The sequence below is a fragment of the Malania oleifera genome, chromosome 11 (genome assembly GCF_029873635.1).
Source record: "Malania oleifera isolate guangnan ecotype guangnan chromosome 11, ASM2987363v1, whole genome shotgun sequence".
NCBI classification, from domain to species: domain Eukaryota; kingdom Viridiplantae; phylum Streptophyta; class Magnoliopsida; order Santalales; family Ximeniaceae; genus Malania; species Malania oleifera.
Genome location: NC_080427.1, coordinates 36,792,676 through 36,820,292, shown reverse-complemented (window position 1 = coordinate 36,820,292; position 27,617 = coordinate 36,792,676). Strand labels below are relative to the sequence as shown.

Sequence of the window (27,617 nt, the reverse complement as noted above, 5' to 3'; positions counted from 1 at the left end):
AAATTAACTTTATTTTTATTTTTAATGTTCTAAAAATTATAAAAATACTACCTAACTTTTAATATTTCAAAACAATTGTTTACCATTTTTAGAATTTAATTTCTAAAGAAATTTTAGAAAATTAAAAAATGTGTAAATTTGTAATTATTTTACTATTTATAAATGACAAATATATATATTTTGCTACATTTACCTTTTTGATGCAAATCTATATAAATTAAATAAATAAACCAACATTTTTATAATACTTCAAAAAACAAACAGAAAAAATATACATTATCCTCCTAAAATAAATAGGTTTAATCATAGATTTTTAACCTTGGATTTGAATTTGGATTAATTTAGATAAATTTTACTATAATTTTTATATTACACCTTATCTAATTCCAAAAACTCCCCAAACAGGGTAATAGCATTTGATATAAGAGAATGAAATTTACTTATCCTACCATAAAAAAATGCTTAGCATGGTTAGTCCACTTAAAATTAAGAAATCGCTCAAAACATTTTGGTAAGAACTTTGTTCCAAAATTGTAGTGCAGTGCTTTATCCAAATGGAAAGATCTGAGAGATTTTGACCAGCTTCAGTCCCAACTCTAGAGACAAATTGAGGCACCATGCCGAAAGTGAAACCACACCCTGTAGGTATATTATCCGCAGGATGACGATGTTTGGTACAGCCACAAAATACAATTAACTTGCAAAAATTCAACAGAAAGCCTTTCCTTTCTTCTTATTGGTTTGATGCTGGTTAAAGCAATGCGTCAGAGGAATAGCTACGAAATTTGCTGAACCCATAGTCATGAAATCAGAGTAAACAATTCTTCCAATTGACTTTGGCTAACCAGCACCCCGAGCTTCTCTGTGTATACTGCATTCACTGAATCAATTTCTAGACTCGTCAGTGCCTCCGTACCTTCAACCTCAAGGTACTCATTCAAATTATGCAGAGTCCCATCTGCATGAACAAATTGGAAGAAATAGTATTTTAGAAGAATATCGACTTATACATATATATAGAAATCATAACAGTAGTACATATTTAAGGTTTATCAAGCAAAGTTCTCATATGATGGATTTCTACCTGAACTAAATCAATTGCTGTAAACCGAACAGCAGTGCGTGCATGAGAGAGGGAGAGAGAGGACTAGGGCAGATACTATTAAATGTATACACTGTTTATCAGAGGTATTAACCAAATAGCACAAGAACTAGTCCATGATTATTTAATTGAGAACAATTTATCAGAACGAAGAATTTGGTATGAAACACTAGAAATTGCCACTGCCAGTCCAAAAATCAGGTGCATTTTGTGAATTTTCTAAATATGGTTTCACTTCCGCTCAACAATCAAGACTACATTTGAAATGAAGGTCCTAGAGAAATTAGGAGTCAGGTTTGTGGGTGAATTGTGTTAAGGGCTTTTGGTGATTAATAGTTGCAGTATATAGAAACAAATCCAGCAACGGCATAGCTTACTGGAAATATGAATTACTTTTGTTGTACTCTTGAGTATAATATCAACCCATTCCATACCTTTCTTAAGTGTGGAGAAAATGTTTGCAAAATCATCACTGGGTAGACAATGCCTTATGAATATGGTTTCTACAATTGGAGTCACTCGAATGTAACCTCATCCAGAACCATCCAAAGCCTCATAAGATATCTTGGATTGATAACACTACCTTACATGGTTATGAAATATGTTTAGTTCCTATCCAAATGAGTGACTATTTTGATAATGTTTGGTGTGATATCATACCTATGAAGATTGGCTGTGTACTCCTTGGTTCTCCTTGGTTGGATGATTTGGGTGTGACTCAAGGACATGAGAATACTTTTGAGTATTTCACCATAACAATAAGAAAATCATTTTAAAGTCCCCTCTACCAATCAACCAAGATAAAGATTAGTCACAGACTCATAATTACTTAACTTGAAGACACTACAAGCAAGGAAATGCATATGTTTGAAGACATCCAAAGTCTCTCAAACATTCCTATTGCTGAGTGTGTCCATTGATACTAATTCTCAATTCAGCTCTATGGTGCTGCCAATGGAGCGTGGTTTCTTGTATCACTAAGTGCTGACTTTCACAAAGTCCAAGTTTGTTTCTTGCTTTTGATCCTCCAAAACTTCAAAATTTAAGGCCGAATTTTTTCTAATTGGGGGATAGTTGATGTAGGATAAGAAGACAGACTTTGAGAAGATCCTTGTTGGAGAATAATTACGAAGAATTGGACTAAGAGATTGTTTGGTTTAACTAGTAGTTAATTGTCTGTTTAGTTCAGGATTATGTGTATTAGGGGGCTTGTTTGTAATGTTCGTGTAGTACAAGCTATATGTTTTGTAATGTAATGCAGTTTTAAGGGTATAACTGTAATTTCATGTGAAGAGTATAAATATTGAGTAAAAGTCATGTTGTGGGCAGTTGTTGAATTTGAATTAAAGTGAACAAGAGTTTTCCCTTGTATCTCCTCTCTTCCCATTCTCTTTAGTTTCTTCTTATCTCTCCCATGGCTGCAGATTCTTGATGCTGCTCCTGCATCGCAAGGACCATTAATGGTTGCTTTTAGGGTGCTTGCATATAAATTTTGGGTCAAATTCCTAGGTTGGGTTTCCTAACCTGGTTAGGTGCAGGACATGTTCAGTTTGGCAGTTTGAAGCCGCAATGGCCTGGCCAGTATTTGATCCATTTGCTCAACCAACCATAGTTACAGCAGACACATAATGTACAGAAGGAACACTTGGATGTTCCTAAGAGAAACATGAAGCAATTGATTGTACTATGCAAAGCAATTCAAAACACAATTTGATGAACGACAGAGTTGATACCATAATCACAACATAGATCAAGATTATGCTTGAAAGCTCACAAAATTTGCAATGTAACTGTGTGATGTCTAAAACTAAGGAAAATTTCTGTAATATAGTAGTTTTGGGCATTTACCTTCGGCAACTATGGGTTCATATGCTGGAGGTTGAGCAATCCAATTCCCAACAGAGTCTTTCATGTGCCTTCTATCAGATGCAAAGAAACGGAAGAATATAGGAGCATGCACAATCCGGAAAAGCCTGAAAACACAAAGTGGATTGTCGCCATAAAAACAATGAATGACAAGGTTGGAATTGAGATCATATTTCATTTATCCATAGAAGTATATAAATAATAAATCACCAATAAGTGACAATGATAAATAAACCCTTTGCATGGGCTCGCCGTGCACTTGTATGATTATATAACAGAGAGGAAGTCTGCCTAGCTATGTTATAGGCATATAGTTTCCTTTTATAATGCAACAATTAATGTTATTGGAGCAAGTAATGCATCAGATTCAGGTTGCTCAGTTGGGTCTGCAGAAAAAAGATGGCAAGGTTGTCATTCAGGCCCAAACTAATTAGGTTGCATTAAGCCTACAAATTCAAATGTCATTAAACAGGTGAATCCAACATCTAAAGGAGTAGGCAGGTTATGGTATGGGTCATATCAGTTTAAAATTGCTCCTCAAAGGCTACAATATATGTTCAAACTCTATTATTGTTCCCCTAAAAATAAATCATCTGGTCATACTGGGGGAAAAAAGCAGAATAACCACCAGTACAATGCTAAAATCTTGTCAATCATGATGGCTCTTTCTGACCAGAACCAGATTTTGTGGCTCTTATTCTAATTTTCTTCCTGAGAGTATCCCATTAGTGCCTTGTGTTTAGAATGGAAAGGTGAAGTGCAACTGAAAAGGTTAAAAGACCCAAATACATTCACCATAGGAAAGAAAGGGGAGACCACTTCCATTTCCACATTGTTAATTTCACATTTTACAAGAAAAGTGAGGAAAGCCTCATTTCTTTCTCCAACACGTGGCAACAGTCAAAGAGACTCAAGTTCAGTCCTCATGGAATAAAACAATACATGATCATGCATACATAAAATGACTATTGCCAAGTGTTATTGTTAAGGTTTGATATGCATTATGGGCCCACAACCTAACAGCTTGAACTTTTAGGTAAAGTGGTAATCTAACATGGTATCAGAGCTGGTTACCAGTAGGTCCTGGGTTCTAGTCTCATTGCCCTCATTTATTGTGTGGGTTGAAAAAATTATTGTACGTAATGGGCGTTATTTATCCTGTGTTTATCTTCCCATGTGCTCTTGGGCTGCACATCCGGGGAAGTGTTAACGCTTGATATGCATTATAGGCCTGCAAGGCTGCAACCTAACAACTTAAGCTATTAGGTAAAGTAGTAATCTAATAGTAATAATAATCCTTTCAGGGTTAAATATATCACATTAACAATATTTCAAGGTGTTCTCAGCAAGACAATTAGGCTTCATTAACAGAAAATTAGCAGCAGCAGTAAGTTAAGACAATACCTCTGAAATTCGGCAAATAGATGAAATGATGGCCGTATAGTTTCTGACAGATAGGAGGCTAAAGGAGAAGGAAATGGAAGATTTGAATCTAAATCCCAGACTAGAGGAGGAGAGTTTTCTTCTTTTTTTCTCTGCATTGTGTTTCAAAATCACAGACAAAGAAAGATGGTGGGCTAACAACTTGTGACAAACAAAATTAAGCACCAACAACGTATGTCAAAAAAAATTAAGCCAATGACATATGACAAAAAAAGATTAAGCACCAATGACAGGACAAAAAATGAGTTCATTAAACCATCCCAGGCTCCCAGTGCTTCATTCTAAGCTCGGTTTTCCATGACTGTTCAACTGATGAAGGTTTTATAATTCGCACCTGAATGCAAATGACATGGTAATCCCAAAGAACAAGCCCATCAGCTCTCATGCCAGCCTTTTGATGCCACAGAGGGACCTACATAATGGTATTCAGTACATTAATAATCATCATCATCATCATCATCAATAATGGGTTTCAATCAGTCAAAGCAGATTTATCCGTTGATAGCCAAACATTTCATGCATCCATATCATAAGCATTATCCATTCCACAACAGGATTCTTCCCAACACTAGTGAATCCAAAATGAAAAAAGCAAAATTCTTTCAGCATGTTTTAGGAGATTATTACATTCAGGCAGTACTCACACAAAGTGAAGCGGCAGTATAGTTAAACAATTAAGAGATGCTATAAGGGTCATGAAGAGCATATCAAACCAATTACGGTCAGCAGTTGGGTGAATGAAGTATTAACTCATTTGAAGAAGATAAAACAAGGGGTCAGCCATTTATGATATGAGGAAAAACTCTTGCCAGGAAAGAAGGGCTTCAGGGTTTAAAGATGATTGAATTTTGAGAAGTTATAAAGATTATTAATCTATTCGTTGCATCACATAGTGCTTAGATTGCATTCCTTCCATTTATCACCGGAAGGTTAGCAAAATGTTGCCTTTTAAGTAATATATTTATTTTTTTAATGAAAAAGTCAATCCTGATCATGTTGACCTTATGGACTTCATTCTCTTGGCAGGTAAGCACTGCCTATGATGACCGACTAAAAAATATATAACAAAGGATTATAGGAATATGATAAGTTTCAAGTCAAAAACTCTTAAGGGGGCGTTTGGTTCATGTTGTCCTTCAACATTCAAGGAGTGAGCCATGGTCAATAATTTCTAATTAATAAATTAATCAAACCCCAAAAATACAATAGCAATTTGCAGATCAGCAAAGGGCATGGGCTGAGAGCCATGGCAAACAAAAAATATGGAGATCTGGAGATGGTTGAATGGGACTTGCCGCAGTGGTTTATAGTGGCATACAGCAGTGGAGGAGATACAATGAAGAGGAGGAGTGGGACTCGTGGAGATTCAAGGAGTGGCACTCATGGAGATGAAAGAGATCCTGTGCAAATGCCCAAGAGAGAGATGGAGAGAAGGGGAAGGAGAGTTCTAGAAGCATGAGGAGATGGTGGCGTGAGGCGACAATGGTGCAAGTCAAAAATGACAGCATGAGGAGGAGAAACCACCAAACCAGAGAGGGCTTGGAGCTTCCTGCATACAGGCCTGAGAGAGAGAGAGAAAGAGAGAGAGGAGGATAGTTTCTTAAAATTACAAAATGCCACCAAAAGTTATTATAATTACAAGACTGCCACAACCTCTTGATAGTACCAACTTATAAGTGCCTAAAATGCAATCCTGATTGCTTCTCCAAATCCACTAATTTTTTTTTGAAAAAGAATGGTTAAAAAAAGTGTTTTTTGCAATGAGGCCCTTTTTTGTTCGAGCCAAACACTTCTTTTTTTTCTTTTTTGCTTTTTTTTTTTTTTTTGTGCACGTGCTTATTTTAAGTGCTACTAACCAGGGGCTAAAAACTAAACAAAGTACCGTGGATAGAGGATAAGACATCCTCCACAAATCAGCTGATTAACCATTAAATTTGAAGCATTTGTAATGGAACCACTTACGGGTAAATCAGCTGCATCATTCTAGACGTGGGCAAGTAAAGAAGTTAGTTCAGGAGACTAGGATTAAATTTGCAACTTAGAATATAGGGACACTTACGGGTAAAACCATGGAATTTGTGGATACAATGATTAGAAGAAAAATTAATATAATCTGCCTTAAAGAAACTAAGTGGGTGGGGGGAGAAAGCTAGAGAAATAGATAAATCAAAACTTTAGTACACTGGAAAAGAAAAACATAAGAATGGGGTAGGAATTATTGTCGACAAAAACTTAAAAGATAATGTTATAGGTGTACATAGAGTAGGGAATAGAATTATAATAATCAAGATGGTCGTAGGCCAAGAGATAATAAATATCATTAGTACTTATGCTCCTCAAGTAGGCTTAGCAGAAAATATTAAGAGATAATTTTGGGAGATATGGATAGTATTATACAAGGCATATTAGGGACTGAGAAAATATTCATAGGAGGAGATCTGAATGGACATGTTGGAAGGGATAATAAAGGTTATGAGAGGATACATGGAGAATATAGATATGGAGACAAAAATGAGCCTAGGGAGATGATCTTAGACTTTGCTATGTCATATGATTTTATTACAATGAATACTTGCTTTAAGAAGAGATAAGAACACTTAATAACCTTTAAAAGTGGGCAAAATAAAAGTCAAATGGATTTTTTCTTAACTAGGAGGGTAGATCGTTTATCATGTAAGGATTGTAAAGTTATTCCACATGAAAACTTAAGCGCACAACATAGAGTCCTAGTGTTAGATATATGTATTAAAAAATGAAAAAAGGAAGGATAAAATAAACCAGTATAAGATAATTAGGTGGTGGAACTTAAAGGGAGAAAATATAATGAAATTTAAAGATAAAATGATAAAAAATGGTGATTGGACTATAGGTGATGGGCTAGATAAAAATACTCTTTGGAGTAGGATAGCTAACTCTATTAAAAAGATAGCAAAAGAGATTTTAAGTGAATCAAGGGGACGATTATTGAGTAGCAAAGAAAGTTAGTGGTGGGATAAAGATGTCCAAAAAGTTGTAAAGATAAAAAGAATGTGGTATAAAATGTGGCAAAAATGTAGAAACATGGATAACTTTGAAAAGTGTAAAGAGGCGAGAAAAGATGCAAAAAATGTCATTAGTGAAGCTAACATAGATCATTTAATAATTTGTATGATAGATTAGATGCAAAAGAAGGGGAAAGAGATGTATTGAAACTCGTTAGAGCGAGAGAAAAAATGAGTGAGGACTAAGGACTTAGGTGATGTAAAATGTATAAAAAGTGAGGATGATATTGTATTGGTTAAGGAAGAAAACATAAAAGAAAATGGCAAAGTTATTTTAGTAAGTTGTTTAATGAAAACCAAATAGAAGGCTTAAACTTAGAATTGACAAATGAGGAAAAGACTTAAAATATTAGATATTCGCAAAATTAGAGCTAACAAAGTTAAGTTTGTACTAAAAAATATGAAAAATGGAAAAGCTATAGGACCGGATAACATCCCAATTGAAGTTTGGAAATGCTTAGGTGATAATAGAATTATATGGTTAACTAATTTAGTTAACACAATTATAAAAACTAAGAAAATGTCAGATGAATGGAGGAAAAACACTTTAGTACCGATATACAAAAATAGAGATATTCAAAATTATAATAATTATCATTGAATTAAACTTATGAGTCATACGATGAAACTGTGGGAAAGGGTAGTTGATAAAGATTAAGGCTAGAAACGAAGGTCCCAAAAAAGAAGAGGGACTCACATATGGTATTTATTGACTTAGAGAAAACATATGATAGGGTACCTAGGGAAGCTCTACGATGGATTTAAAAAAAAAGGGTGTATGTAGTAGATATACTGATGTCATTAAGGATATGGACAACGGAGTAATGACTAGTGTAAGGACTATAGATGGAGAGACTAGAGAATTTCCAATCACCATAGGTGTACATCAAGGATTTGCTTTGAGCCCTTATCTCTTTGCTTTAGTGATGGATCAACTGACTAAGAGTATCCAAAATAAGGTTCCATGGTGTATGTTGTTTGCAAATGATATTGTAATGGATGATGAAACTAGGGACAGAGTAGAGGCTAAGTTAGAATTACGGAAAGAAACCTTGGAATCTAGAGGCTTTAGGATAAGTAGAAATTAGACAGAATATATGAAATGTAATTTCAGTAATAGTAGGAAGAATATTGGAGACAAAGTTAAACTTAATGATGAAAAAATAAATAGCACTTGTAGATTTCGATACCTTGGATCTATTATGCAAGCTGAAGGAGAAATTGAAGAGGATGTAATGCATAGAGTGAAAGCAAGTCAGGTAAAATGGAGTAGTGCTTCAAGTGTGCTTTGTGATCGTAGAATACCCTTAAAATTAAACTTAATGATGAAGAAATAAATAGTAATTGTAGATTTCGATACCTTGGATCTATAATGCAAACTGGAAGAGAAATTGAAGAAAATGTAGTACATAGAGTGAAAGCAAGTTGGGTAAAATGGAGAAGTACTTCAAGTGTGCTTTGTGATCATTAAATGCCCTTAAAATTAAAAGGGAAGTTTTATAGGATGCCTATTAGACTAGCTACGCTATATGGATCAGAATGTTGAGCGACGAAGACACAAAATATTCAAGAAGTAAAAGTTGCCGAGATGAGAATGCTTAGATGGATGAGTGGTACAACACTTAAAGATAAATTAAGAAATAAACATATTATTGGTAGGTTAGGTGTAGCTCCTATAGAAGATAAGATAAGGGAGGGACAACTCAGATGGTTTGGGCACTTGCAACATAGGCCACATGGTGCGCCAGTGAGAAAAAGTGAGTTAGTTACTATGAGAGATAGTAGAAGGGGTAGGGGTAGACATAAAATAATTTGGAATGAGATAGTAAGAATTTAATAGTCTTGAATTTGTAAAAAGAAATGGTTCATGATCGCATAAATTGGTGGAAAAGGATTCATATAGCCGACCCCACCTAGTGGGACTTAAGGCTTGGTTTTGTTGTTGTTGTAATGGAACCACTTATAGAAAAGTACATTTTTTGGAAAACGTGCTTCTTTGAAAAAGTTCTTATCTTAAGCCCCCCATTTGGAACATCTTAAAATAAGTACTTATTATGAAAAGTACTTAAATTAAGTACTTTTGTCAACAAGTAGTGTTTGCTTTACACATAAATGAGTACTTATTTCAAAAAGTACTTTCCCAAACTACTTTTAAAAAATAATAATAATATTAATATGTTTTTTGTTGAAAAAGTTTTTTTTTTTTGAATTTTCTGAAAAAAGTACTTATGATAAGTAATTTCAGACTACTATTACATAAGTACTTTTCAAATAAGTACTTTTTCCAAAGAAGTACTTTTCTATAAGTAGTTCAAGTACTATGAGATTACTTATTATAAGTACTTCTCAACTAAGCGTTTTTTTTTTTTTCAAATTTTTTTTTCAGAAAATACTTATTTTACCAAAAAAAAGTAGTTTGAAAAAAATAAAATAAAATAAAATAAGTACTCATTGTATAAATCAAACACTACATATTGACACAAGCAGTTAATTTAAGTACTTTTCACAATAAGTACTTATTTTTTAATATGTTCCAAACAAGGGCTTAGATAAGTACTCCTGATGAGTGTACGAAAGTGCTCTCTAAATACCCTATTATTGGACTAAAATGCTAAAATGTGAATAGAAATCATTGGAATTAATGTGTATTCTTGAATTGAGTTTCTATTTACTTTGAGATACTCCTAAGCAAATTTTTATATTTAATTTCAAAGTTTATAAAAGAGCAAGTCAAAGCCCAATCAAATTCAAAGGAGGAATCACAAAAGGAAATTGCAAGCAGTCCAAGTTCGAAATTCACTAGGAGACAGCCTGGACATATTTCCGCATTTTAATCATAACTCTCTCATCTGATATCAGATTGGCGTGATTCAAGTGGTGTTGGAAAGCTTACGGAAAGAGTTACAATTCATTGTGAGATAGTATATCTCTAATCCGGGCATTTATTGGGTCAAAAGTGGGCTGCAATCCAAGCCCATCCAAGTCTGAAATTCGCTAGGAGACAGCTTGGATATATTTCCGTATTTTAATCATAACTCTCTCATCTGATATCGGATTGGTGTGATTCAAGTGGCGTTGGTAAGCTTACGAAAAGAGTTACAATTCATTGTGAGATAGTATTTCTCTAATCTGGACGTTTATTGGGTCAAAAGTGGGCTGCAATCCAACCCCAGAAATCAGAGGGTATTTTTCAGCATTTTTTTTATATTATTCCGTTTTTAGGGTTTTGTGGAGGGATATATAAGCAAAACTTTTTGTGAAGAGATGGGGGGCTGGAGACTTGAAGGTTTTCTTTAGAATCTATTTGTTTTTCATCTTAGTATGGAGAACTAAATTCCCAAGAAGAGCTAGGGATGAACTTGCACACTAGATGGTATTTTTAATTTATTTTTAACTTATGTATTTGTTACTAAACTCCTTTGTTTTATCATTCTCAATTCATTGTTGATGTTTTCTTCTCCAAATAATCATAGAATTTATTCTATTTATGGATTTAGTCATGAATTTATTCTATTTGATTATGTTTGGAACAATTATTTATCTATATTGATTTACTTCTTTGCTGCAATATCCCTCCCTGAGTATATTGTCGTTGTTGGATTTTCTCAATAGGGATAATGATTTACGTATTCTAAAAGTGGTGAATGATTTTTCAAAGGGTTACATTTGGATTAATTTTGGTTTATAAATCTATACCTTCTGATTGGGAATTTCGGGAATTGAGTTCCCAATTGAGTTATTCAATGAATTAAGAATAATTAAAATACCGGATTTGTGCAAGGGATTCCTAATGCTTTACCGTTCGTCAAATTTGGGTACTTTTTCCGTTAGTCACTTTGCTTCACTTTAATTTGCATTTAAAATTAATCTTTTTCCACCATTAATCATTTAATATTTTTCTTTAGTTTCTTTGTTCCTTCTGCTATTCTTTTAATTTGTCTCTTTGTGGAATCGACACCCCAAAGTTGTGCTACAACTACCGCGTTATTCTTTGGGCATAATCAGCTCCTTCCAAGAAAGTACTTTTCTATAAGTGGTTCCAAATAATCTCTAAAGCACCTAAAAACCAAAGGTTGCTTAACATGGCAAGATTGATGTCTTCCATGCTATGAAATCCTAGACCCCCACAGCATGAAGGTTATTGAAAGCATCCTAGGACTTCAATTATCAGCCCTTTTAGTCTCATCTGATCCCACCAGTAGTTCCTCACTTTACCATCCATCTTTGAACAGATCCACAGAGGAATTTTAAAAAAAAAACTCATAGCACATGAGGGCAATAGCATAGCATCAGCCTTCATGAGCACAAAGTTATGGCCTTTCAAAGTTTAATATTATTATTATTTTTCCTATGAAAGCCATATTTTGATGCTTTGGACTCTGTTTTACGCATTTATTTTTTATTCCGCATAACCTTTGGAGAGGAACACACCCGTAAAAGAGTGCATCAAACAGAGCACCATAGAAAAAGTTATGTCATTCCAAAATTTCAGCAGTTTTTGTCTGTTTTTGGATTGAGCTTTGTGCTCCAAACTTCGTTTTACATTATTTTTTTTAATTCACGCATTTTTTGAGACAAATGCAATGGCATTTGCAAATCAGGTGTCAAAATTCAAGCTAGTCCACAGCTTGGGTTTAGGGTTTAGATTGGTTGACTGGTCTAACTAAGGTTTAAGGTTTAAGGTTTAGGGTTTGCGGTTTTGGATTTTGGGTTTTTAGGGTTTAAGGTTTAGAGTTTGAGGGTTTAGGGTTTAGGAGGTTAGGGGTTTAGGGTTTTAGGGTCTAGGGTTCAAGGTTCAAGGTTCAAGGTTTAGGGTTGAGGGTTTAGGATTTTAGGTTTTGGGGTTTAGGGTTCAGGATTCAATGTTAAGGTTTTGGGTTTTAGGGATTTAGGATTGAGGGTTCAAGGTTTAAGGGTTTAGGGTTTAGGATTCAGCGTTCGGAGTTCAATGTTTAGGGGTTTAGGGCTGGGGTTAAAGGGTATAGGCTTTTAGGGTTTAGGGTTGAGGGTTCTAGGGTTTAGGGGGTTTTGGGTTTTAGGGGTTTAGCGTTTTAGGGTTTTAGGGTTCTAGGGTTAAGGGTTCTAGTGTTTAGGGTTTAGGATTTAGGATTTAAGTTTTGGCTTTAAGGCATTCGACATTTTAAGGTTTAAGGTTTAGGGTTCACCATTTTAGGGTTGAGGGTTTAGGTTTTAGGGTTTAGGGCAATAGGGTTCGAGGCTTAATTTAAAGGTTTAGGGATGAGGGTTTTAGGGTTTAGGTTCAAGGTTCAAGGTTCAGGGTTCTAGGGTTTAGAGTTTAGGGTTTGGGGTTGGGGTTTGGAGATTTGGGGTTTGGGGTATAGGGTTTAGGATTCTAGGGTTCTTGGGTTTAGAGTTTAGGCGTCCAAGATTTAGGGTTCAGGGTTTAGGGTTTAGGATTCTAAGGTTCTTGGGTTTTAGGGTTTAGGGTTTAAGGGTTTAAAGTCTAGGATTGGGGGTTCAAGGGTTTAGGGTTTTTGGTTTTAGGGGTTTAGGGTTTCGGGGTTGTAGACTTGAGGGTTTAGGTTTTGGGTTTAGGGCATTAGGATTTTAGCATTTAGGGTTTAGAGTTCACAGTTTTAGGTTTTAGGGTTTTAATGTTTTAAGGTTTAGGGTCTAGGGTTGAGGGTTTTAGGGTTCAAAGTTTAGGGCTCAAGGTTAAGGGATGAGGGTTTAGGGTTCTAGGGTTTAGGGTTTAGAGTTTGAGGTTGGGGTCAGAGTTTAGGGTTTGGGGTTTAGGGTATAGGGTTAGGGTTAAGGGTTGAGAGTTGAGGGTTAAGGGTTGAAGGTTTAGAGTTCGAGGGTTTAGTGTTTTAAGGTTAAGGGTTTAGGGTTCAAAGTTCAAGGTTTAGGGTTTAGGGTTCAGGGTTCAAGGTTACGGTTTAGGGTTTAGGATATAGAGTTCTAGGGTTTGAGAGTTTAAGGGGTTTAGGGGTTAGAGGTTTAGAGGTTTAGGGTTTTAGATTTTAGGGCTTAAGGTTTTGATTTTAGGGTTTACGATTTAGGGTTTTAGAGTTTAGGGTTTAGGGGTCTAGGGATTAGAGTTTAGCCTTTAGGGTTCATAGTTCAAGGTTTAGGGTTGAGAGTTGAAGGCTTAGAGTTTAGAGTTTAGGATTCAGGGTTCAAGGTATAGGGTGCACGGTCAGGGTTGAGGGTTTAGGGTGTAAAGGTTTAGGGTTCAGGGTTTACGGTTTAGGATTCTAGGGTTCTAGCTTATGAAAGTTCAAGGGGTTTAGGTTTTAGGTTTAGGGTTTAGGGTTTTTTCAAGGTTCTAAGGTTTGAGGGTTTAAGGTTAAGGGGTTTAGGAGTTAAGGGATTAAAGGTTTAGGTTTTAGGGATTAGGGTTTAGGGTTTAGGGTTTAGGATTTTAGGGTTTAGAGTTTACGATTTAGGGTTTGAAAGCTTTGAGGGTTTAGGGTTTAGGATTTAGGGTTTGAGAGCTTTGAGGGTTTAGGGTTTAGGGTTTGACAATAGAGTTAATGAGGTTCCACTCTCTCGAAGATAACAAGTCACCTTTCTCAAATTTCAGTAAGTCAAGGGTTCAAGGTTAATAAAATGAAAAGTAATATTATTATCGTGTTCTAATAATTGAATAAAATGGTTAATATTTAGACACTATATTGCCCTTAATTATTAATATTATTATCATGTTCTAATAATTTAATATAATGGTTAATATTAAGCACTATATTGCCTTTAATTTGGTTAATTCATTATTTAAGTGTTCCATTTTTTAAATTTCTGATTAGCAAAAAATTTAGGTCATGGATTTAATTAAGTATGCATTCTTTGTAGGATTTTTTGTATTGAAAATATAATTATTCTTTATATATTGGTAACACATATGTCAAGGGTATAATGAACATCTTCTTAAAATGCCTACAAAGATTCCTATGTTGAACCAAACATTGACATAGGAATCCTATGTACATTCCTAGGAATCTTACAATGTGAACCCAAAAAAAAAAAAGTTCCCATGATGCAAACATCCCATTCCCAAGAATGAAATTCACAAGAAAATCATTCCATAGGAGTATTTTTTATGCCACGAACCAAACACACCCTAAGACTATTCTTCAAGGATAGAACAAATAGCTACATACACAAAAGTTTAAATGGCCATATATCAAAATTATCGTATGAGTGTCATTGTAATAAATCAATCTCATGCTCTATTTATGGTAATCAAATAAGTTTATTTAAGAATGGAATAAGAAAGGAATCTATCATGTGGTTGCTTAAGAAATTTAACAAAAAATTGATCCTAAGCTTCGAATTTTCTATGAGCAGATCAACATATCTCAAGTCACATACTTTCACATATTGATTAAAGCAAACAGTTGAAACACACTCTTGTAGTGCGCTCAAGCAAGGAATTTAAATTCCAAGATGCAAACCAGCATATAAAAAGGAAACAAAAATTTAAAAGAATATACAAAACAGGGCATCGAGCGTAATTGGTAGATAAGTTCTACAACTATCACATTGCAAGAAATTTTTCCGAAGACCAAAATATTGCTTATGCGATATATCTTCCATTAAAGATCCTCAGACCCACAATGCCCATTATTAAATGTGACTGCATTTAATGTGTTAAATATTTTAAAGGAAGAGAAATAGTAGTCTTGGATCATATATTCATGGTAACACCAATCAAGCTGTTATCAACGTATGCATATCCCTAAAATTTAACAAGATACATAATTAGGCAAATTGAGCATAATAAAACCCTCTGCCATCAGCAGAAAAAGTATTAATTGCCAATTTGCCATAAAAATCATATCATACATGCCTGCTTCTTCTCATTAGTAAGGAAAACAATGAATAGGTCAGATCCCTTCGTATCTGCGGCCCCATTCATGCATAGGTTCTTACACAGCAAGTATACATTCTCCTCACTACGAAGAAAATTATAAACAAACAGTTAAGCACAAAGAAGTGGTCAAAAAGTAAACATGCAGGCATGCAATTAAATCAATTCAATAACTCAGAGTAGTTCCCATTTAATAGAGATCAAGCATCCCCCAAAAAAAAAAAGGAAAAAAAACAACTCTTCATTCTGATTGATTTAATAAATAAGCTTGGAAGAAATATTGCAACTTTTTGGAAGATCATAAGAAAGCTTGTTAGAGCTGATTATACAAAAAAATTTATAAAAAAATAACTTTTCAGCGTTATCAAGACATCAACCAATTTCGTAAACAACACAGATTTCAATTAAAAGAAGATATAGCCTAAGGATTCATCCATTAATAAGTGCAGCAATATTATCAAACCTGGGGCTACTTAGAAATATGTCCCGTGAATCATCTCCAACTTCACATAATCTAGGGATATCATCATTAAGCAGTTGATTTACAGCATCATAGCCTAGGCTCACATGCCTATTTTTCCCGCTGTAAATTTTATCCTTTGTATGTGCTATCACATTGTATAGGCACAAAAGGAATTAGTCTCAACTCTCATCCATAAAGTGATATCTGCTACAAAATTTCTTTGCCACTCAACCTCAATTCCTGCAACTTCCAAAGCAATAGTCTTGGATTCCATACTAAAGTGATCTAAAACACTTTTTCTTTCTAACACCCCCTCTAAGAGTTAAACATGCTCCCAGTGGATTTTGTCTCATCTGAGTAAAAAGTTCAGTTTGAATAATTATATCCCTCTAGTATTGAAGGAATTCACTACACATGATACTAATATATCATAACTATGAAGTATCTCAATAATCTATTGAAGGCATTTCAATGGTCTGGATTAGGATTTGATAGTATCTACTCAATTCACTAATGGCATATACTATATCCGAATGAGAGTAGTTTATCAACTGCCTTAACCAATTGGGACTTAAGGCTTGATTTGTTGTTTGTTGTTGTATTAAGCTACCGATTATTTAAGCATATTCAAACTTGGATACACTATCACCTCTCTCTATATAATGTTGTTGCAATGCATTATCCCATAACATTCTCGAGTAATCTTCACACCCAAAATCACATTAGCCACTCCTAGATCTTTCATGTCAATTTGAGGCAGAATATTCTTAGTAGCTTTCACTATTTCCATATTAACTTTAAAAATTAACCTATCATCTATAAACAAACTAATAGTAGCACAACTATCATTTTTAATTTTAGTATATATGCATTTATCCACATCAATATTAGAAGAACCATTTAGTGCTAAAACTTGGTCAATTTTTTCATTTGATTGTTTAGATACTTGTTTTAAAAGTGATTTTATTAGTTTATAAACTTTGTTTTCTTCTCCAATAACCAAACCCCCTTCAAGTTGTAATATATATATTTCATCTTCAAGATCATAAAGTAGTGAATTGGCTTCACGTGCATTTGATGAATTGTGAATTCATAAATGAAGGCTAGGGCAGTCAGAACTCAAATCAAAGAAATTCTAGTCATATGTACAAAGGTATCAAAGCAACCTACATCTTTCTTTGTGTGAAGCCCTTAGCAACAAGGTATGGCTTTATATTTATCAATTGAGCCATCAAGTTTGTATTTCATTTTGAATATCCATTTGCACCCAATAGGTTCTGCTCCAGGAGGTAAATCAACTAATTCCCATGTATGATTATGCATAGTTGATTCAATTTTATTGTTTATAGCCTCCTTCCAAAAAGGTACATCAAGAAAAATGACAGTTTCAAAGTAAGTAAATGGTTCGTTATTAACCAGAAAAGTGTAGTATTCATATCCAAAGATAATCCTTTTCTCCCTCATTCTTGTTCTCAATTCAATTTCTGAGTTTTCATTTGCATTATTCTTGGTTTCTCTAGTAATTCTATAGGGAATCCTATCTTAATTGACCTCGAGAGGAAAGGTGTATTAAAAAACTGCAACAATTTTAGTCTCTATTATTGTCTTACAATCCAACACATTACTTTCAAGCACAGGAAACTTCATAGGTTAAAATAAGTTCAGAATACCCAATAGACATACGACGTGAGTTTCTAGACCCAAATTTTCTCATTTTAGGTTCTTGTTGTCTTTCTGTAAAGAATTCTATTTTTTTTTTTTTGGAGATCGCCGGGTGTCCACAACCGTCAACGACGTCCGTTTTACGGTCCGCTGCACCGGTCATGACTAATCCCACGCCCCGTGATGGCTAAAAGAATTCTATTTTTGATGTGACATGCAGAAAGTATGGCTTCACCTGCAAGTAGTTAGGTGCTGAAACACTGAAGTCATTATTTTGTTTAATGTTCTGTTTTTCTTTTCGGCAATTTCTATTAGATTTTGATCAATGAGGATATGAAATCTCATGTATTGCTTTTTAAAAAATAATAAAAATAATTAAGTGGTCCAACCTAACTCTTTTAATTTTCTTTTTTTATTTTCTTTTCAGCTTTATTCTTATACTTTATAAACAACCCTCTCCATCTTCACTTTTTAAAGAGTAATTACTTCAGTCTACCTTGAGTAGCCATCGATGAAAGATGTGTAACATCTCTTGCAACCCTAGTCTATTTGTTTTTGAGTCACCTAAGCCAGTACATATGAGGCTCAATGGTTTAGATTCCCTTTTTAACTAATTTATGAGCTGATGCACGACAGCATCATGGTATTACAGCCAACAAATATTTTGGGAGAGAGGAGAGGAGAGGAGAGGGAAAGAAGAAGGAAGAAGGAAGAGAAAGAAGGAGATAAAATGGGGGTCAGTTGGGAATCACATGTTCTCTTTCAATTCAAATTCATCATAAACCAACTCTTACTTAGCTTCCACACCCTATTTATAAGAAAGCTTAAAATACAAGAAATTGCATATATATATACCCTTGAAGATACATGAAATAACCCTAAAATACACATATATTTCAAACAAACCCCTAAATACACACAATCATGCTACTAGTTCAATGAAGCACACATACAATAAACTAATTAATTGAACACAAACAACCATGATCCAGTTCCTCTCAATTAGTCTCAAACTGTCAAAAAAGAGTCTACCCATTCAGCTCTTTGTCCTAGATCAGATATCCCCCAGTTGGAAAAATTCAGCCTCAAATTTTGAAATGTTGGACGATCAATCACTTACAAAACATACAAAATGCAGCAAAATCTTATTCTAATAACTGGCAGTGACAAGCTGATGCTCCAAAGTGCTGACACAACACTGGTATTCCAATTTCCAGCTTTTCCATATCAAAATATTGTGCTTGCTTGCAAAATATCAAGTCCAAAATCAGAATGTTACACTGTAAATCAAATTGCATGAGAAAACATCAAATTCTCATGGCTGGAATCAATTTATTGCGAGTCTGGAAGTTGCAGAGATTTCTCGGAGTTTTCAATACACATGTCTTCGACGCGTGGACCGCATGCACTGCTGGCGAGTGTCCTTTGGCAATGAAATTTTGGGTGGTGGTAGATCAAGGGGTGGTAAGTCTAGTAGTGGTTGCAATGTGACAAAACAAGTCTGGGAAAGTTGGGGATTTTGTAGGGGTGGGTGGGCAATGGTTCTCTTGAGCATGGGGCCACACGTGGTCAAACGGCGATGAAGTTTTAGTGAGGAGATAATCAGAAGTATCTGTCTCAAGTGGTGGTGATGGTGTCATGAAAGCCTGCTGAGAAAGGAGTGTTCGAAAACTAAGGGAAATTTTATAGCAGAGATGATGATTGAAGGGGCTTTTGTGGATGTGGATGACTTTGAGATGGGAGATTGTGAGCATGTGTGTGTGTGTGAGAGAGAGAGAGAGAGAGAGAAATGAATGGAAATAATCAAAGATGTAAGAACATGAGAGAAATTGCAGAAGTCTAGGAATGCAGAATACTAGAGAGAGATTTTGGGGGGGGGGGGAGGGAGGAAAAGAGAGAAGAAGAGAATCAAGGGAGAAATTAGAAATAAAATCAGAATCATAATGAAGGGAGAGAAACAGAGAGAGAATAAGGCAAGAAAAAGGGGCGTCCCTGGGCAAGAAGGCTCACCACTTTGCAAAGGTTGGGAGAGGGTCGTCACAATGTATGCATCCTTACCCCTTATTTTATGCAGACAGGCTGTTTCCTTGGACTCAACCCATAACTAACTGGTTACGGAGCAACCTTACCCTTGATCCAAGGTCTGCCCTTAAAGAAGAAGACAAAAAGAAGGAAAAATAAGGGAGAAAAAAGAGACGAGCAAAACAGCACTGAGAATGGAACATAGTCGAGAAGAGCGACATAACAGAAATCAGAAGCAGAAAACAGTTTAAAGACAAAGAAAGACCAGAAAGATAAGAAAAATAACAGGAGAAAAGAACTGAAAAGGATCAGGAGGAGGAGGAGGAAGAAGAAAAAAGGGGCATAATATTGAAAATGGAAGAATGCTGTGATCATGGTTGGGCTCTGATGAAGAAGAAGAAAAAAAAGGAAGAAGCATAATATACTAGCTCTTACATGACTTTCAATCCAATTCAATTCAAATTCATAAAGAGAAGGAAGGAGCATCAACTACGGGCTCTTACATGACTTTCAATTCAATTCAAATTCATAAACATAAACCTAAAATAAAAAAGGAGCATAAACTAGCTCTTACATGACTTTCAATTCAATTCAAATTCATCATAAACACAAAAATAGCACTTACATGTCTTTCACTCCCTATTTATAAGGAAGCCTAAAATAATGAAATTACACATATACCCCCTAAAGATGCATGAAATAACAAAATAGCCTCTAAAATATACATATATTTCAAACAAATCCCCAAAGAACATAATCGTACTACATTTGAACTAAGCAACATAATAAACTAATCACTAAATGCAAACAACCTTTGATTCAAATCTTTTGAATTAGTCTCAAACAAGGTCTATCCATCCAGCTTCTTGTCCTACATCACAATCCTTTTTGGTTATTTTGGCTTCAGCATATATTTCACATTTTTGCATGTTTGAACAAAAAATGAGATCAAGCCATCTTATTTCAATTTTCTAATTAAAGGTAAGCTAATATGTCCAAATCTAGCACACCATAAATCAAGACTGCCAATCAAACATGCAGAAGTAGTAGATGCGATCTCATTGATAATTTACAGTATAAACAAATTGACTACACCATGACCCTTTCCACACAAACATGCTGGTCATTACAAGTTCATCAAAGACAACAACCCTATCTTTCCTAGAAGAGATGAAGACATAAGGTTCAGGCAAATGTCAAAAACAAGGACAAACATTCTAGAAGTGCATTTTGAGAGGAACTTTCCCCTCCCCAAAAAGAGGTGCAGGCCTTGAATCGCCCATGAAAACAATTTGTTCTCCTTCCTCTACTAGTGTGTGAGATGTAAAAGCACCTATGCAACCTCAGATGTACCTGCACCAGAGTGTAAGACCTAGTCCTCTTCATGTACGGCAATATATACTTGAAAAACAACAGAAAAAATAACATTGACCTTGACCGAGTTTGCACTTGGCTTAAAAAAGGCTATCAATATTATCCACTTCATGAGTAAAAACTGAGGAGCATGATGTCCCAATTTTCTATAGACCAAACAAGCTCCTTCTTCTTCAAAGTTGGGTTGCTGGTCATGAACATGAAGTCAGGTCTCTGATTCTTGTCATTGCTGTTGTTTTTGAAGTTTGTTCAACTAAGACTACCTTGGAGGATATCTCCTTAGCCTTTATAGCTTTGATCATGAGTTCGTGTTCATCTTCTATGACAGTTTGAGCAGTCAGGAAAACATACTTGATCTCTAGCTAATTTTTTATTGTCTATGACAGTGCAGAGAAGGGGGCACATATTTCTTATGATTTTTTTGTTGTTCGTAATAATTTTATGATTCCAGAATCTTTTCTATCTGAGCTCCAGCCACAAAGGCGATGAGTTCAAGACCTCTAACATTCTATGGTATTCATAGACCTGTGTCCTTGTCATTGAACATCTGGTAATGGAAGAAAATTCCTATTACAAATCTTTTGGGAGCTAAAATATTCAATCGTGAATTTATTATTAATTAGACTGCATATTTTATTTGTGTTTTTCCTTAGTTACAGATTTTTCTCATATATCTCAGCCCCTTCTTTGGGCTTTGGATCAATAGGGACATATGCCAACCCCAGCACCTCTAGGGAGAGAAAACCTTTTCTTACCATCATCAAAAACATATTCATGTAAAGGTCCCAATTTGTGGAGACATGGACATATTAGGAAAGGCCTTCGTGGTTAACACTTAGCAGTTGTATGAATGCAAAAGCAAATAGAAATAGGGCAATGAGGACTTGATGGCTGAAATGGGCAGTGCACCATTCTTAGTATAGACTTAACTCCTAATACAGAATGTTCACAGTGACCACCCCAAGATACAAGAGGCCCTCTTAAAAGCGCGCACTTGCGAATGAGAAAGCAAGAGCAACATTCAACTTAGAATCACTTAGATGAAGACTAAGATAGGAAAGATTATCTGTTTGCAGCCCTACAAAAGTTGAAGTAATGATAATATTACACATTACATCCATGAGATATATAAACAAGGATTGGACACAGAACTCATTAACTTATTTATGGGACAAGCTCCCTCAAAATGAATCAATTGTGCTTCCCAAGGGACTCTTAGTGCTTGCTTATTAATTGTGCTCCCTTAACAGCATTAGGGACTCTTAGTGGCTGCTTCTGTCAAATATTATAAAAATGAAAACCAGCAACGAAAATTTTTATAAACAAATAAAAGAAAATAAAAAATAAAAGCCAAAATTGAGCAACCTATTTGGTTAATATTTTAAAAAATAATACAAATTTTAAAAACGTTCATTTTTGTCCTTGACTCAAATAACAATTAAAAAATATGATTGAAATAATAACAATACAAAAATAAATACAAATTAAAAATATTATAATAAAAATTGAAATTATTATAATTATTTACTTGATTGTTATATTTCAAAATCCACTTTTTCGTGCTACGAAAACAATCTTATTGTAGATGAAAATTGAAAAATAAAAAAAAAAATTGTCAAATTCCTAATTGAAATTTTATGGATACTTTTATTTTAATTGACAGTCATTTCAGTTTCATTTTAACTAAAATTATATATAATGAATGATTTAATTCACAAAAAGTTAATTTTGCTTTTTAACATTGCCAAAACGAACTAAAAAATAAAATAAAAAATTCTGAATTTTAATTTTTTCAAAAAATAACTGAAAATCAACAACAAAATAAAAAACTGGCAACTTAAAAGCATTGTCATAATATGTTTCAACCAAACAAAAATGAAACAGAAAACAGAAATGGTAACAAGCAAACCCTTAGTGATCGCTATCCACGAGGTTCAACTACTATATTAGGAGGTCCAACGGAGGCTTCGCAAGCAATTTGAGATAAGGGCGAATAAGAAGCAATACGCCTCGGCAAAGAACAAGTATTAAAGGAAATAACAAATACGAGGACGACGATAATAGAGCTTAAACTTTTGAAATACACCAGAAATGCACAAATTACAACACTCAAATCAACAATTACTTAAAGGCATAGTTTGGCATGGATTTTGGAAGCATTAAGAGCTAAAATCGATGTAAATTTAAATTTCGGAATCAAGCAAAACGATTCGAAACAGGCAACCAAGCGAAGCCTTGAAAAGTATTAAAGCACATGCTATATGAACACGATCGCGCAATCACGCACAGAGGACCGCAAAGCAGCAACTCAACAGATCCTTGAATCAAGAAAATTAAATGCATGAGCGAGTTCGTCTCACAGGCTACCAAGCGATGCCTTGAGAAGTATTAAAACTCATGCTCTATATGAACATGAATGAACATGATCGCACAATCACTAGGGTTTACATAGCACGCACAGAGGACCGCAAAGGAGCAACTCAACAGATTCTTGAATCAAGAAAATGAAATACATGAGCGAGTTCGTCTCCCGCGCACAAAAGCGCGGGCAGAGAGAGAGAGAGAGAGGAGGAGGAGATTACCAGTAGTAAGGGGTGTGATCGAACTGCGAAACATCCAAATTGGAAGACGACATATGTTCTCTTCTCCGTTGCAGAGCTTTCTACTCGGACCACTTGGTTTCATTCACGTTTGGAAGCAAAGTTGGATTTAGATTTTGCGTTGCTCTTTAGTGACAACTTACAAGTCATGATGAGACGACTCGACGACGCATCCTTTTCCTTTTCGCCAGTGCGTTCAATCATGTCAGTTGTCACGTCTCAAGACTCAGAGTGGCTAATGATACCGTACGATTTATTTTTTGTCATTTAACTCCCTTCCATTAATTTTCGTTTTATTTTTTAGCAACTATATACAAAAATTAAACCTTAATTAGCAATATATATTTTATAAAAAAAAAAAAATTTATAGAACTTATGCCTCCTAAAAAGGGCATAATTCCAATTTAATTTAAAAAGTGAATAATCAAGCCGATATAATAGGATGCTTAAATTTAATAGGACTAAAAAATATGTGTCACTTTAAAAAATTATTGAATTAGACCTTAAGTCAACTATAAATTCTTAAAAATTCAAGTTCGACATGATTTAATTATGAAATAATATTATATTAATTTATACATAAAATATATACACATAAGGATCATCACCGTAAAATTTTCACCTACCTCATTATCAAATTGAAACTTATTTAATGATGACCAACAAGGAAATAAGTTTGTTGTAAATTTCAAAGTAATGTCGTCACTTTAGCATGACTTTCAAAGCACTAATTATAATTTTTATAATAGTATTATATATTTCATTTTATTTTAGTTAGCAACATGTAAAATAAAACATTATTAAAAGATTTTCCTGTAAAAATAATTACAAAATAAGAATCTTTTATTATAATATTATGCATTTAATAGAACGGTGGTGGGTGAACACAACTTTGAATTAAAAAACTCACCCTGTATTTATAAACTTAAAATTCGAACATTAAATATAAATATAATATAACATGTTAGACTAAAATGAATATTTAAATATAGATCCTCAATTCCTAGAACGGCGCATCCGGCAAAGATTTAAGACGAACATAAAAAAAAAGTATACTCTAAAGAGAAAACATTTTCTCGAAGTCCAAACACCTTTTCCATTTTCAACGGTCATTGGCAGCGAACCTATGACATCAGTCCATTCACACCATCTTTGTATAAAGCGTGTTGGCCTAATTAGGCTTACAAACTCTTGATTTTGATGATAATAAAGTAAAGTCATCTCATGTGTTTCCAAATGATAATATTTCAGATGATTTGCTCAAATTTCACATACCCTAACATGAAAGTTTACAAGGATCAAGGAACAAGGAAAGTCACACATGAATACCAGAGATCCATATTGAAAGCTCATAAAAGTCTAAAAGATTAAAGAGCAGCATCAAAAGGATTCAAAGCAAAGAAGTTTCATATGTGTTTATAGAACAAGCTTTGTAAGTACTTCAAAGTTGATTCAAATATGAAATTTTCATTTTGAAACTCATTAGGCAAAGAGACTTAGAAATCTTAGTCTTAAAAATCTTGGAACATACTTTTCAAAAGTTAAAACAAGTTAAAACTCCAAGGTTAATTAAACAAAAGAGAGAGAAATCAAAAATGACTTACAGCTAGCTGACAAGCGACTGTCCATCTAGTGACAAACGACTGACATGTCTTTTAAATATTGCTTAGCACAAGTCAGAAGCCTGACAGACAACTGTCAAACAATTGATAGACGATTGTCAGTGACCAATGAGTCGTCTGTGTGTGTTGTGCTAGGCGACTGTCACCCTTCTGAGTTATTTTAAAACATAATTATTCTGGTGACAGACGACTACCAAGCCAATATAATAGGATGCTTAAACGAGTTTGAATATCGGTTCTCGTGAACAACAATCTATATTGGCGTAATTAGTCGCCAACCAATCCATACCAAATATGATATCAAACTCGTGCATATCCAGTAATATCAAATCAGCGAGCAGAATTTTTCCCTGGATATCAATTGAACATCCCCAAAGCACCCTACTACACCTCACTGCTGACCCAGTTGGTGTAGTCACCAATAATTCAACCTCTAATAATTGCGTATCTACCCCACATAATTTAGCACACCCTAAAGACACAAATGAGTGTGTAGCTCTTGAATCAAATAATGCAATAAATTTAAAGGAAAATATGCTAACCATACCTGTCACCACGTCGTCGGTTGTCTCAGCATCACCCGGCGTCAAAGTAAAAACTCTGGTTGGAGCTGTATTCTTCTACTAGCCCCCACGTGGTGCCTGATAGCCTCCCCGGTATGGCCTAGGAGCAGGAGCAACATCTGGTGGTGTAGGGAAATCACGCATCAAATGCCCTTATCTACCGCAGCGATAGCAGATAGCTCGAGCTAGTCGACACTCTCCTCAGTGCCTCCTCCCACAAGTCTGACAGACAGGAAGATTCTGCACCGCCTGCACCTCATGGCCCCCCAGCCACCTACGCTCCTAGGGAAGTTCTCTCCAAATCTGCCGGAGCAAATCGTTGGTGAAAGTAAGTTGGAAATCAGCCTTGAGTTAAGGTAAGGTTTTTTAAGTCAAATTTGGTCTTGCGGTAGTTATAGGAAATGATATACACATGAAAATACCGATGTTTAATACTGAGAGTTTTCATTTTCAGGGTATTGAACAAGAAATCTTACGGGTGTTAGACCAGGATATTTTAGGGGTTTTCTCAGTAGCCAAGTAAGGGAATAAACTAAAGCAGTTACTTTCATGCAAATTATTATTATTTATGAGAAAAAGTTATTTTATGGAAAGCATGTATTATATCTATAGATTACAAAGGAAATGTACGTTTGAGAAAAATACTGCTACTATGTTGAAATGTATATATATGTATGAGATGCCAGAAATCATGATTTTTAGAATACAATGTATGGTTTTATATAGCTAATGTGTGGCATGAATATTATTTTAACTGGAGAAATATTATGATATGATAATGATTTGAAAGCAGTATGGTTTGAGAAATTATGAATGAATACAGTACATTATGATGTTGAAAATACATGATGAATTGATTATTTTCAGAATGATATACATATATGAATGATTTCAGCACGAGGCCGTATTTATGTATGATTTTGGCGAGAGGCCATATTTATGTATGATTTCGGCGCAAGGCAGTATTTATGTATGATTTCGGCGCGAGGCCGTATTTATGAAACGATCAGCACGAGGACATATTTATAAAATGTTCAGAACGAGGCTGTCTTTATGAAATGATGAAAGATGCTATATTACCATGTACTATATGTTATCAGAACCCGGATGTTAGTTTAGTTCAGTTTAGGAGCACGGTACCGTAGTTATATATAGATTAAATATCTATGTTCAGATTAATGCTAACCACCCCATGAGGGGGTGTGAGATGGATAGTCGATGTGACTTTCAGTAAAGTATGGACGTCCACCTGGCAGTCCGAACCAAGGTGCGGCGGGCCCATCGTACTTACAGACATTTTTGACTAGGTAGTGGTCGGCCAGCCATTGTCGGGTCCCGCCTTCGGGCTGCACAACCCGTCATAGGGGTTAATACATGATATTAGTTAGCTATTCATCCTGGGTATGTTTTCAGTATTATCAGTTATAACAGATGTTTTATGTACGAAATGATTTATTAGCAAATATGAAAACACATGATTATTCAGTACGATATGATGAATGTTTACAGATATATGAAATATACTGTATATGTATAATTGCATTAAATGTTCATGTTACCACACAACTTTATTTAGTTTATTTTTCCTTACTGAGAAGTGTTTCACCCTCAAACCTAATTAATTTTTCAGGAGACCCTGAGAGACCGGCGGGTTGTGGCCATCGTTGAGCTTAGTGAGTTACCTCACGAGGAGGGTAAGATTTTGATCTAGGATCAGGGGATCTTTGTTGTATGATTCTAGAGTTATTTTGATGTTTTGAAAGTTGTGTATAAATACAGTATTTTGATGGTGTAGTAAACTCTGGATTTATGTTTTATGGTTGGATGATTGAAATTTTATATTACTGTTGCTTAGGTTTTCGCTTTGATTGACTGGTGTCCCCGTTACCCACGGGTTTGGGTTGAATTTTCTATTTATTATGCCACATTTTATATTTAGGAATTTGAGGGCATTAAAGTTTGGTATCAGAGCCTAGGATACTAGGTTCTATAGACTCTAGAGTGCAGCAATAATAATACCAGAGTATA

General features: G+C 34.8%; 1 protein-coding gene across 7 annotated transcripts; it reads right to left on the bottom strand.

Annotated features, from left to right (window-relative positions):
* Positions 1–519: 519 nt before the first annotated feature.
* LOC131167339 (protein N-terminal glutamine amidohydrolase) lies at positions 520–23,598 on the bottom strand. Of its 7 annotated transcripts, none has more exons than XM_058126113.1 (7): positions 23,264–23,340; positions 20,243–20,301; positions 15,259–15,368; positions 4,746–4,823; positions 4,373–4,503; positions 2,951–3,075; positions 520–958 (listed from the first exon to the last, which is right to left on the bottom strand). In XM_058126113.1, the coding sequence occupies exons 3-7, from the start codon at positions 15,325–15,327 to the stop codon at positions 801–803; spliced, it is 561 nt and encodes a 186-aa protein (XP_057982096.1). In that variant the 5' UTR covers positions 15,328–15,368; positions 20,243–20,301; positions 23,264–23,340; the 3' UTR covers positions 520–800. The 7 variants fall into 7 exon arrangements, with proteins under 7 accessions (XP_057982096.1, XP_057982097.1, XP_057982095.1 ...); XM_058126114.1 differs by having other exon boundaries at positions 15,263–15,368; XM_058126112.1 differs by lacking the exons at positions 20,243–20,301; positions 23,264–23,340 and adding an exon at positions 23,387–23,598 and having other exon boundaries at positions 15,263–15,368.
* Positions 23,599–27,617: the final 4,019 nt, after the last annotated feature.

What these genes read in the sequence shown, in the direction of transcription:
- LOC131167339 (XM_058126108.1), bottom strand. Translation starts at nt 23,319, where the DNA reads ATGTATTTCATTTTCTTGATTCAAGAATCTGTTGAGTTGCTCCTTTGC. An exon ending in TTGCTCCTTTGCGGTCCTCT is followed by an intron (nt 15,369 to 23,263) that starts GTGCGTGCTATG and finishes TTTTCTTCGTAG; the next exon opens with TGAGGAGAATGTATACTTGC. An exon ending in TGAACCCATAGTTGCCGAAG is followed by an intron (nt 959 to 2,950) that starts GTAAATGCCCAA and finishes TTGTTCATGCAG; the next exon opens with ATGGGACTCTGCATAATTTG.